General features: G+C 44.7%; 1 protein-coding gene across 6 annotated transcripts in view; it reads right to left on the bottom strand.

Annotated features, from left to right (window-relative positions):
• Positions 1-13,097, bottom strand: part of LOC137439984 (histone-lysine N-methyltransferase 2A) — a 248,494-nt gene that overhangs the window by 124,394 nt on the left and 111,003 nt on the right. For 4 of the 6 annotated variants that reach the window (XR_013621442.1, XM_068136309.2, XM_068136310.2 and 1 more), the window contains exons 18-20: positions 8,630-8,767; positions 1,491-1,649; positions 911-1,018 (exon numbers count right to left, since the gene is read on the bottom strand). Coding sequence is in view for 5 of the 6 variants with exons in the window: in XM_068136309.2 (XP_067992410.2) it covers positions 911-1,018; positions 1,491-1,649; positions 8,630-8,767 (405 nt within the window). In the remaining variant the exon portion in view is untranslated. The remainder of the gene's footprint in view (positions 1-910; positions 1,019-1,490; positions 1,650-8,629; positions 8,768-13,097) is intronic. The other 2 variants (XM_068136311.2, XM_068136313.2) reach the window with 1 other exon arrangement.

Raw genomic sequence — 13,097 nt, 5'->3', positions numbered from 1 at the left:
GGGTGCTGAGAATAGGCCATTAGAGAGGGTGCTGACAGTAGGCCATTAGAGAGGGTGCTGACAGTAGGCCATTCGATAGGGTGCTGACAGTAGGCCATTAGATAGGGTACTGACAGAGCATTGCACATGGACACGATGAGGGGGTGAATGAACAGGAGGGGAGAGAAGAGGAGGGGCAACAGTACATGTGAGTAAATGAGGAGAGGTAGAGGAGAGTTAATGAGGAGAAAATAAAGCAATGTGGGTAACGCATGCAGGATGACTTCGATGGTGCACGGCCATGTTGAAGCCCTCGAGGGAAGGGTGGGGTTGAATAAATTGAGAAAAGTGGTTCCACTAGCCCAGCGGGAGAAGACAAGAAGGAAGGTAAGAGGTGAATGATGAACCTGGACTTTGGGAGTTTCACAAGAAGGGGAAGGTTGAAGAATGTGTGACCTTTGAGGGATTCAAGGGCAGAGGGAGCATGACCAGAGGAGAAGGAGAAAATTGAAGCCACCAACCTGTTAGTGAAGTGAGCGCAGCAGGCCCCATGCTTTTAGTTCTTGTGGGAGATTCCACAACATTGAAGAGAGACAGTTACGAAGTGGGGGCTTCCAGCCCAAATGAGAGAGAGAGAGAGAGAAGTATTCCATCGAGCTATGGACAAATTCCTCAAGGCTATGATAACTTCAGATTTACCAAGGAAGGACTTGGCACAGTGGGAGATGCCCAATCTATGGATGGCTTTGAAGGCCAGTTTTGGTAAATTATCTGCCCAAAAAAAATTGTGCCTGATGGTGAGGTGAGGTGAGGCCCAAGAGTTTGAGACGCTGAAGCCCTGGACAGAGAGGGGAGAGGATTCGTTGAGAAACACAATGACAGCACGAGTGCATTTGGTCAACAGATCAAGTATGAAGGTGGCCTTGTATACCACAAGCAGGAAGCTTGGCAAGAAGAGCAGGTGCCAGACTCTGTGGAATATCGAAGATGTGCAGAGACAGCCATGAATGACCTCTTGCTTGAACTTCAGGGCCTGCATCTATTGTTGAGAGAGGAGCAGCAGCATGTCTGTAGTTGAGTGACCAGGACAGAATACAAATTTAGGTCAGAGATCAAGCTGTTTGAGGAAACGAGCGTCAACCTCAAACCAAAGACCATCTAACAAGAAAACGCAAAATTTCTTTGAAACATGAACCCGTTCCACCGACTCCTCCAGACCCAACCAAACCTTCAATGACACAAATCATATGGATTTGCCAAAGGTGAGCGCAAGCACACGGGCACACAAACATGAGCGCTCTCTTCTTGCTCCGCCTCCGGCTGGTCTGACAGCACTTACACACGTCTGACAGCACTCACACAGGTGACTCACACACGTCTGACAGCACTCACGCAGGTGACTCACACACGTCTCACAGCACTCACACAGGTGATTCACACACGTCTGACAGCACTCACACACGTCTGACAGAACTCACACAGGTGACTCACACAGGTGCTCCTTAACGTACCTCTCCATGTGCAATTCCACGATGTGGAGGACAGTAAATGGCCTTGTGTTCCAGAAAACAAGCTCCCAGTGCTCGGCCGCACATGAAGTGATAATTTGCCTGGCAGGCTGGCAGCGCACAACCAACCGTCGCACCAAGACCGCCACACCTGTCACAACGCTGGAAGATAAAACAACAATAAACGGACATTGCATCATTGATTGTGACAACCAAAATGATTCTTCACTAGCGTGATCAGCTCGCTCCGCTCACCTCATCACACGTCGTCACTGGAGTCATGGGCTTGTTTTAACTGAGGATAATGACCTGACTAAACTTGAGTTGCTGTGTTGTCATGATTTACACCAATCATAATACAAACAGTTATTTTGTACACATTTATTTGTAATATTGGTGATATTATTTATTTGTTTTGTATTGTAAAGGTCTAAATGGTCAAGGGTCCTCCAAGCTGTCTCATCGGTCTGAAGGGTGGAAGTGATCTAAATGGTGTTAAGGTCGAAGGAATCAAAAGGTACTTAAGGGGTGTAAAGGCTAAAAGGGTATAAAAAGTTGGAAGGGTGAAGAGATCTAAATGTGTCTAAATTATTGAAAGAGTCCAGAACGAAACTAAACGAGTAAATTTAAAACCAGACAATTCTCTGTCCGTCTGATCATTATATTTATACAATAAACAAGTACAAAAAGTTTTAATTAAAACAAAAGCCGCGTCGATGTTACACAATGCCTAGATGCAGCTGTGCCGAAAACGTCGATGTTATAGGCACAGGACATTCCTATTGATTCGATTACTTGATGTTATTTTTGTGCAAAGTGAAAATATATCTCGGCAATTTCCCGTGTGTGGCGACGAATTTTTAATATATCTCGGCATTTTCCCGTCTGTTATTTCAGGCGGTGTATGACTAAGCATGCCGCGATTTAAAAATATATATATCTCGGCAATTTCCCGTGTGTGGCGACACGTGAACGAAGCTATGCTCCTCTCTCCACATTATTGTGACGACGTATAAATTAAATATTTCATCGTGACGATTGTCATCAAATGGACGAATTTTTAATATACCTCGGCATTTTCCCGTCTGTTATTTCGGGCGGTGTATGCCTGAGCATGCCGCGATTTAAAAAAATATATATCTCGGCATTTTCCCGTCTCCTATTTCGGGCGGTGTATGACTGAGCATGCCGCGATTTAAAAAAAATATAGGTCAATGGACTTGAAGTTACAGGCCTTTGAGAATTCATTTCGTTCTATAAAGGGCAACTTTCATCGGATTTTCTTCCCGTTTTTTTTCAACCGAGTCTAAAACTATGTTGGCGACTGTGAAAAATGAAATGATATATCGAATTTGATTTGAAAGAAAACTGTGTGAGAAGAAGACACCACGGGCCTACAAAACAGGCCTCAAAGATATGCGAGTTAATAAAATGGTGGATATTTGTTTATATGAAGGCTCTCCCACAATGGGTGGAGCTATGGTTCCCAGAATGGGTGGAGCTTTGAGGTTTTGTCTTCTCCGCAAGAACAAGAAGAAGAAGAGGTGGTAACAACAACAACAACAGCAGAGTGCACTCTATGAGCAGCGTCTGCGACGCGGCTAAAAATGGCTCTGCCGATCTCCATCAAATTTTGACGATGATATGCTCAGGGTACCCAGGGTCAGGTCATCGGCATCCCACAACCGCACCCCCTCCATCCATTCATCCAACCATCCATCCCCAGCAAGAATGGGGAGACTGTGATTTTTGCCTGTACACGGGGAAGAGTGCAGGTGCTTCAACCACTGATCACTCCCAGAGGGAGTGGGTATTGAAATGATGTTTCACTCCCAGAGGGAGTGGGTATTGAAATGATATTTCACTCCCAGAGGGAGTGGGTATTGAAATGATATTTCACTCCCAGAGGGAGTGGGTATTGAAATGATGTTTCACTCCCAGAGGGAGTGGGTATTGAAATGATATTTCACTCCCAGAGGGAGTGGGTATTGAAATGATGTTTCACTCCCAGAGGGAGTGGGTATTGAAATGATATTTCACTCCCAGAGGGAGTGGGTATTGAAATGATATTTCACTCCCAGAGGGAGTGGGTATTGAAATGATATTTCACTCCCAGAGGGAGTGGGTATTGAAATGATATTTCACTCCCAGAGGGAGTGGGTATTGAAATGATGTTTCACTCCCAGAGGGAGTGGGTATTGAAATGATGTTTCACTCCCAGAGGGAGTGGGTATTGAAATGATGTTTCACTCCCAGAGGGAGTGGGTATTGAAATGATGTTTCACTCCCAGAGGGAGTGGGTATTGAAATGATATTTCACTCCCAGAGGGAGTGGGTATTGAAATGATATTTCACTCCCAGAGGGAGTGGGTATTGAAATGATATTTCACTCCCAGAAGGAGTGGGTATTGAAATGATATTTCACTCCCAGAGGGAGTGAGTATTGAAATGATATTTCACTCCCAGTGGGAGTGGGTATTGAAATGATATTTCACTCCCAGTGGGAGTGGGTATTGAAATGATATTTCACTCCCAGAGGGAGTGGGTATTGAAATGATATTTCACTCCCAGAGGGAGTGGGTATTGAAATGATATTTCACTCCCAGAGGGAGTGGGTATTGAAATGATATTTCACTCCCAGAGGGAGTGGGTATTCAAATGATATTTCACTCCCAGAGGGAGTGGGTATTCAAATGATATTTCACTCCCAGAGGGAGTGGGTATTGAAATGATATTTCACTCCCAGAGGGAGTGGGTATTCAAATGATATTTCACTCCCAGAGGGAGTGGGTATTCAAATGATATTTCACTCCCAGAGGGAGTGGGTATTCAAATGATATTTCACTCCCATAGGGAGTGGGTATTGAAATGATATTTCACTCCCATAGGGAGTGGGTATTGAAATGATATTTCACTCCCAGAGGGAGTGGGTATTGAAATGATATTTCACTCCCAGAGGGAGTGGGTATTGAAATGATATTTCACTCCCAGAGGGAGTGGGTATTGAAATGATATTTCAAATGATATTTCAAGTATTCAAATGATATTTCACTCCCAGAGGGAGTGGGTATTCAAATGATATTTCACTCCCAGAGGGAGTGGGTATTACTAGTTTTACAAATTCCATCACATCGACAAGTTTGGCCATTTCAAACACCAACCTGAAATTTTCATAACATTATTACTCCAGTCAGGGAGTAATGCATTCACTCGTGTCCGTCCGTGGATGTGTGTGTGTCGTATGTTCGTGAAGAAGATATCTGGAAAAGTTCTGAACGGATTTGGATGAACGTTGGTGGGATGATTGCCCTTTGGATAAGCAAGAATTGATTCGTTTTTGGTGAAGCTCAGGATATTATTCCCTATCCATGAATTTTTTGAAGGATTTTTTTTACCATTGGAAGATAGGGCTCATTTTTTTTAACATTATCTTCTATATTTGACATTGTGATATGAAAATAGTTTTCATATTTGTTGTAAATGTAGTTTAAACTCGTGGTTATGCGTTAGAGCGCTGTATTTTTTTTAGCAGCGTCGTCTTCCATGTTCATTTTTTTTTTCTAATAAAGATATATTCTGTCATTTTAAAACCACCAAAGTGTGTATTAGGTTTCGCCGTTTCATAAAATGTATCGTTTGATACGTATAATGCTTTAAAACTTTTTTTTTTTTTTTTTACCTCAGAAGAGATATCAACATTTAGCTCAGCGAATGTCATTCGTGTTGTCAGTATTTGATGAACTTATAGACTTAGTTCCAGATTTGTCAATGGCTGAGGTATATCAACAAACGAATGAAACAGATTTGGCAAAATTCCAACTTTAAAAAAAAAAGATCGTATATTCACCCAGGGTTGTGAGGCTGAAGAAGAAGAAACCTCGCATGGCTTCCCAGACCAAATAAATAATTCTGGTTCTGGCTCTGCGATTTTCAGGTTTATTACTCCCGCCAGTGAGTAACGCATTCGATCGTGTCCGTCCGTGTGTGTGTGTGTGTTCGTGTGTTTGTGAACAAGATATCTGGAAAAGTTCTGAACGGATTTGGATGAAAGTTTGTGAGATGATTGCACTTGGGAAAAGGAAGAATTGATTAGTTTTTGGTGAAGCTCAGGATATTATTCCGGATCCAGGAATTTTTTGGGAATTTTTTTTGGGAAAGATTTTTTCTGTTTTACTGCATTAAAGCTTTTATTCTTATTCTTAAATGATGTTTTTCTCCTCTAATTCTGAGATATATCAAAATTAATTCTCTGACAGTTAGAGCTTACTTTCTTTTTCATTTATTCTTTTGGGGGAGAGGGGATGTTAAACAAAACGTATTATTCCAACTAAACCCACGGCGGGAGTATGCGTTCTACTGAGTGGCGTTCTAGTTTTATTGTTGTGGTTGCACTATCCACAACTAAACGTTTCTTTGTCCACTTCATTTCCTCACCCATTTGAATCAAACCTCTCTCACCCTCCATGCCATCTTGGCACAATCCATTCCCGACCACCCCACCCTCCATGCCATCTTGGCACAATCCATTCCCAACCACCCAACCCTCTATGCCATCTTGGCACAATCCATTCCCGACCACCCCACCCTCCATGCCATCGTGGCACAATCCATTCCCGACCACCCCACCCTCCATGCCATCTTGGCACAATCCATTCCCAAACACCCAACCCTCCATGCCATCTTGGCACAATCCATTCCCAACCACCCCACCCTCCATGCCATCGTGGCACAATCCATTCCCGACCACCCCACCCTCCATGCCATCTTGGCACAATGCATTCCCGACCACCCCACCCTCCATGCCATCGTGGCACAATCCATTCCCAAACACCCAACCCTCCATGCCATCTTGGCACAATCCATTCCCAAACACCCAACCCTCCATGCCATCTTGGCACAATCCATTCCCAAACACCCAACCCTCCATGCCATCTTGGCACAATCCATTCCCAAACACCCAACCCTCCATGCCATCTTGGCACAATGCATTCCCGACCACCCCACCCTCCATGCCATCTTGGCACAATCCATTCCCAAACACCCAACCCTCCATGCCATCTTGGCACAATCCATTCCCGACCACCCCACCCTCCATGCCATCGTGGCACAATCCATTCCCGACCACCCCACCCTCCATGCCATCTTGGCACAATGCATTCCCGACCAGCCAACCCTCCATGCCATCTTGGCACAATCCATTCCCAATCACCCAACCCTCCATGCCATCTTGGCACAATCCATTCCCAACCACCCAACCCTCCATGCCATCTTGGCACAATCCATTCCCAACCACCCAACCCTCCATGCCATCTTGGCACAATCCATTCCCGACCACCCCACCCTCCATGCCATCTTGGCACAATCCATTCCCAACCACCCAACCCTCCATGCCATCTTGGCACAATCCATTCCCGACCACCCAACCCTCCATGCCATCTTGGCACAATCCATTCCCAACCACCCCACCCTCCATGCCATCTTGGCACAATCCATTCCCGACCACCCCACCCTCCATGCTATCTTGGCACAATCCATTCCCGACCACCCAACCCTCAATGCCATCTTGGCACAATCCATTCCCAACCACCCCACCCTCCATGCCATCTTGGCACAATCCATTCCCGACCACCCCACCCTCCATGCCATCTTGGCACAATCCATTCCCAACCACCCCACCCTCCATGCCATCTTGGCACAATCCATTCCCGACCACCCCACCCTCCATGCCATCTTGGCACAATACATTCCCAACCACCCAACCCTCCATGCCATCCTGGCACAATCCATTCCCGACCTCCCTCACCCTCCATGCCATCTTGGCACACCCAACCCATTCCCGACCTCCCTCACCCTCCATGCCATCTTGGCACACCCAACCCATTCCCGACCTCCCTCACCCTCCATGCCATCCATGCCATCTTGGCACACCCAACCCATTCCCGACATCCCTCACCCTCCATGCCATCTTGGCACACCCAACCCATTCCCGACCTCCCTCACCCTCCATGCCATCTTGGTACACCCAACCCATTCCCGACCTCCCTCACCCTCCATGCCATCTTGGCATACCCAACCCATTCCCGACCTCCCTCACCCCTCCATGCCATCTTGGCACACCCAACCCATTCCCGACCTCCCTCACCCTCCATGCCATCTTAGCACACCCAACCCATTCCCGACCTCCCTCACCCTCCATGCCATCTTGGCACACCCAACCCATTCCCGACCTCCCTCACCCTCCATGCCATCTTGGCACACCCAACCCATTCCCGACCTCCCTCACCCTCCATGCCATCTTGGCACACCCAACCCATTCCCGACATCCCTCACCCTCCATGCCATCTTGGCACACCCAACCCATTCCCGACCTCCCTCACCCCTCCATGCCATCTTGGCACACCCAACCCATTCCCAACTTCCCTCACCCTCCATGCCATCTTAGCACACCCAACCCATTCCCGACCTCCCTCACCCTCCATGCCATCTTGGCACACCCAACCCATTCCCGACCTCCCTCACCCTCCATGCCATCTTGGCACACCCAACCCATTCCCGACCTCCCTCACCCTCCATGCCATCTTGGCACACCCAACCCATTCCCGACCTCCCTCACCCTCCATGCCATCTTGGCACACCCAACCCATTCCCGACCTCCCTCACCCTCCATGCCATCTTGGCACACCCAACCCATTCCCGACCTCCCTCACCCTCCATGCCATCTTGGCACACCCAACCCATTCCCGACCTCCCTCACCCTCCATGCCATCTTGGCACACCCAACCCATTCCCGACCTCCCTCACCCTCCATGCCATCTTGGCACACCCAACCCATTCCCGACCTCCCTCACCCTCCATGCCATCTTGGCACACCCAACCCATTCCCGACCTCCCTCACCCTCCATGCCATCTTGGCACACCCAACCCATTCCCGACCTCCCTCACCCTCCATGCCATCTTGGCACACCCAACCCATTCCCGACCTCCCTCACCCTCCATGCCATCTTGGCACACCCAACCCATTCCCGACCTCCCTCACCCTCCATGCCATCTTGGCACACCCAACCCATTCCCGACCTCCCTCACCCTCCATGCCATCTTGGCACACCCAACCCATTCCCGACCACCCCCACCCGACGTCGTACCAGCTGTCGCCCCCTCCACACTGCGGCTGGGACATTTCGAAGGGCACCGTCACCTTCTTCGTAGACCTCCGCGGACCAAACAGCACAGTTCACGTGGGTCCACTCATCCGGACCGAGGGAGAGCAACCGTCCCGATTCCTGTCACACACGCACCGCACCTCAAAATGACTCTTATTCACCTGCATCATAAGGAGACTGGGAAAGAAAACACCAAAGGTCGAAAGAACAAAAAACTTAACACCCACTAGTGCAAACTTCTTTAAATGGCGCTCAAGATGTCGAATCGGTGAGATGCACAGTTCTATATATGAAGAAGAGTGCGCACCTATCACGTGACTCTGTGCCGTTCAGAAGAGTGAGCCGCCATTACCAAAGAGGGCAAATCAGTGCTGTTTACCTCAGCCGGCCCGCGGCCGCGACATTCAAAACACCGCAACGGTTCAGGTTTATTGATGTTTTACCGCTTGTGATGTGCCAAAGCTGCAAGAATATTGCTGCCAAAATGCCACTTTCTGTGCCGTTTGGCGTTGCCACAACAGAAGAAAAGTGGTGAATATTTCTTACCACAAGTATTTGGGATATTTTTAGTGAAAATTTACTTCGTTTCGTGACTTTTCAGCACATAGTCGGAAGCGCAATGTAAGTCAAATGCGCATCGTGATGCACAAGCTCAGGCCTATTTCAGTCACGTCAGTCCGACACTCGGCAGCGAGTTTGACTGTTTGATGACGTAAATAAACATTTCACAATCTTTTTGTTGAAGTTATTTCCTCGGAAAGTGACAAACTTTACTCTGACGCCGATGACGGATGTATTGCTACAATAAATGGAACTGAGGAACATTTGGAAACATGCATGACCTTGAATCATGTGAATTGAATAGGCCTAGGCCTACACTCACGAACTTGAATCATGTGAATTGAATAGGCCTACACTCATGAACTTGAATCATGTGAATTGAATAGGCCTACACTCATGAACTTGAATCATGTGAATTGAATAGGCCTACACTCACGAACTTGAATCATGTGAATTGAATAGGCCTACACTCATGAACTTGAATCATGTGAATTGAATAGGCCTACACTCATGAACTTGAATCATGTGAATTGAATAGGCCTACACTCATGAACTTGAATCATGTGAATTGAATAGGCCTACACTCACGAACTTGAATCATGTGACTTGAATAGGCCTACACTCATAAACTTGAATCATGTGAATTGAATAGGCCTACACATGACACTGAATCATGTGAATTGAATAGGCCGACACTCATAAACTTGTATCATGTGAATTGAATAGGCCTACACTCATGAACTTGAATCATGTGAATTGAATAGGCCAACACTCATGAACTTGAATCATGTGAATTGAATAGGCCTACACTCATGACACTGAATCATGTGAATTGAATAGGCCAAGGCCCACACTCATGACACTGAATCATGTGAATTGAATAGGCCTACACTCATGAACTTGAATCATGTGAATTGAATTGGCCTACACTCATGACACTAAATCATGTGACTTGAATAGGCCTAGGCCTCCACTCATGACACTGAATCATGTGACTTGAATAGGCCTAGGCCTCCACTCATGACACTGAATCCCTCAGGCTACACTAAAGTTACATCATGACGGCAATCTCATGACGGACTTTTCACACGAACTCAAGTTCACAACTGAGGGATCATTATGCTATACTTTGTTGGATTCTATACTTCATTAGTACATGTTGGATTCCATACTTCATTAGTATATGTTGGATTCCATACTTCATTAGTATATGTTGGATTCCATACTTCATTAGTATATGTTGGATTCCATACTTCATTAGTACATGTTGGATTCCATACTTCATTAGTATATGTTGGATTCCATACTTCATTAGTATATGTTGGATTCTACACTTCATTAGTATATGTTGGATTCCATACTTCATTAGTATATGTTGGATTCCATACTTCATTAGTATATGTTGGATTCCATACTTCATTAGTATATGTTGGATTCCATGCTTCATAAGTATATGTTGGATTCCATACTTCATTAGTACATGTTGGATTCCATACTTCATTAGTATATGTTGGATTCCATACTTCATTAGTATATGTTGGATTCCATGCTTCATTAGTATATGTTGGATTCTACACTTCATTAGTATATGTTGGATTCCATACTTCATTAGTATATGTTGGATTCCATACTTCATTAGTATATGTTGGATTCCATACTTCATTAGTATATGTTGGATTCTACACTTCATTAGTATATGTTGGATTCCATACTTCATTAGTATATGTTGGATTCCATACTTCATTAGTATATGTTGGATTCCATACTTCATTAGTATATGTTGGATTCCATGCTTCATAAGTATATGTTGGATTCCATACTTCATTAGTACATGTTGGATTCCATACTTCATTAGTATATGTTGGATTCCATACTTCATTAGTATATGTTGGATTCTACACTTCATTAGTATATGTTGGATTCCATACTTCATTAGTATATGTTGGATTCCATACTTCATTAGTATATGTTGGATTCCATACTTCATTAGTATATGTTGGATTCCATACTTCATTAGTATATGTTGGATTCCATACTTCATTAGTATATGTTGGATTCCATACTTCATTAGTACATGTTGGATTCCATACTTCATTAGTATATGTTGGATTCCATACTTCATTAGTATATGTTGGATTCTACACTTCATTAGTATATGTTGGATTCCATACTTCATTAGTATATGTTGGATTCCATACTTCATTAGTATATGTTGGATTCCATACTTCATTAGTATATGTTGGATTCCATGCTTCATAAGTATATGTTGGATTCCATACTTCATTAGTATATGTTGGATTCCATACTTCATTAGTATATGTTGGATTCCATACTTCATTAGTATATGTTGGATTCCATGCTTCATAAGTATATGTTGGATTCTACACTTCATTTGTATATGTTGGATTCTATACTTCATTAGTATATGTTGGATTCCATACTTCATTAGTATATGTTGGATTCCATGCTTCATTAGTATATGTTGGATTCCATGCTTCATTAGTATATGTTGGATTCCATGCTTCATTAGTATATGTTGGATTCCATACTTCATTCGTATATGTTGGATTCCATACTCCATTAGTATATGTTGGATTCTATACTTCATTAGTATATGTTGGATTCCAAACTTCATTAGTATATGTTGGATTCCATACTTCATTAGTATATGTTGGATTCCATACTTCATTAGTATATGTTGGATTCCATACTTCATTAGTAAATGTTTGATTCCATACTTCATTAGTATATGTTGGATTCCATACTTCATTATTATATGTTGGATTCCATACTTCATTAGTATATGTTGGATTCCATACTTCATTAGTATATGTTGGATTCCATACTTCATTCGTATATGTTGGATTCCATACTTCATTAGTATATGTGGGATTCCATACTTCATTAGTATATGTTGGATTCCATACTTCATTAGTATATATTGGATTCCATACTTCATTAGTATATGTTGGATTCCATACTTCATGAGTATATGTTGGATTCTATACTTCATTAGTATAGAATTGTTCTTATTCGTTCATTCGTTGTTCTTATTCGTTCGTTCGTTCTCCGACCACGTGTTTCTCCCCCATTTCCACAGATAGTTTTCACTGCTCAATTAAAAAAGGTTTAAACTTTCTCCTGAAGTACTGTATTCCGTCGTATATTATAGCAACTTTTTCTTCTTCTTCTTTAAAAGGTTGCTTTCGACTTGCTCACCAAATCTATTCATCCCAAAAAAAAATTCCATCTCTTACAGTGCCTCTTTTCTACATTCCCTAAACTCACCTGCACTCCACCCCCCATCCAGCATCCAGCATCCTTAAACGTATTTTTAACTCGAAGGTCACAAGAAACTCATTTTGCAATAATTGTTCGTTTCCCATTAATCGTACACTTTCCAAAATCCAATCTCACCCCTCCCCTCCAAAACTTCCCCATCACCCCTCACCTCCAAAACTTCCCCATCACCCCCCCTCCAAATCTTCCCCATCACCCATCCCTTTCAAATCTTCCCCCTTGCCCCTCCCCTCCAAATCCTCCCCATCACCCATCCCTTTCAAATCTCCCCCCTTGCCCCTTCCCTCCTAAACTCCCCCCACACCCTTCCCCTCCAAGACTCCCCCTCGCCCCTCCCCTCCTAGACTCCCCCCTCACCCCTCCAAATCTCCCCCATCCCTTTCAAATCCCTCCCCTTGTCCCTTCCCTCCTAAACTCCCCACTAACCCCTCCCCTCATAAACACCCCCTCGCCCCTCCCCTTCAAATCTCCCCACCCTCATTTCTTCTCCATTTCCCCCCTCTCACTCCTCCTCCTCAAAGCGTCCTCCCCGCTTCTTCCCCCTTCCAACTCTCACCTCCATCTCCCCCAACCTTCTGCCTCGCTCTTC

The sequence above is a fragment of the Myxine glutinosa genome, chromosome 14 (assembly GCF_964187855.1).
Source record: "Myxine glutinosa chromosome 14, kmMyxGlut1.1, whole genome shotgun sequence".
NCBI lineage: Eukaryota > Metazoa > Chordata > Myxini > Myxiniformes > Myxinidae > Myxine > Myxine glutinosa.
Note: the sequence above shows the minus strand (reverse complement) of the source record. Positions and strands in the feature narration are given on the sequence as shown.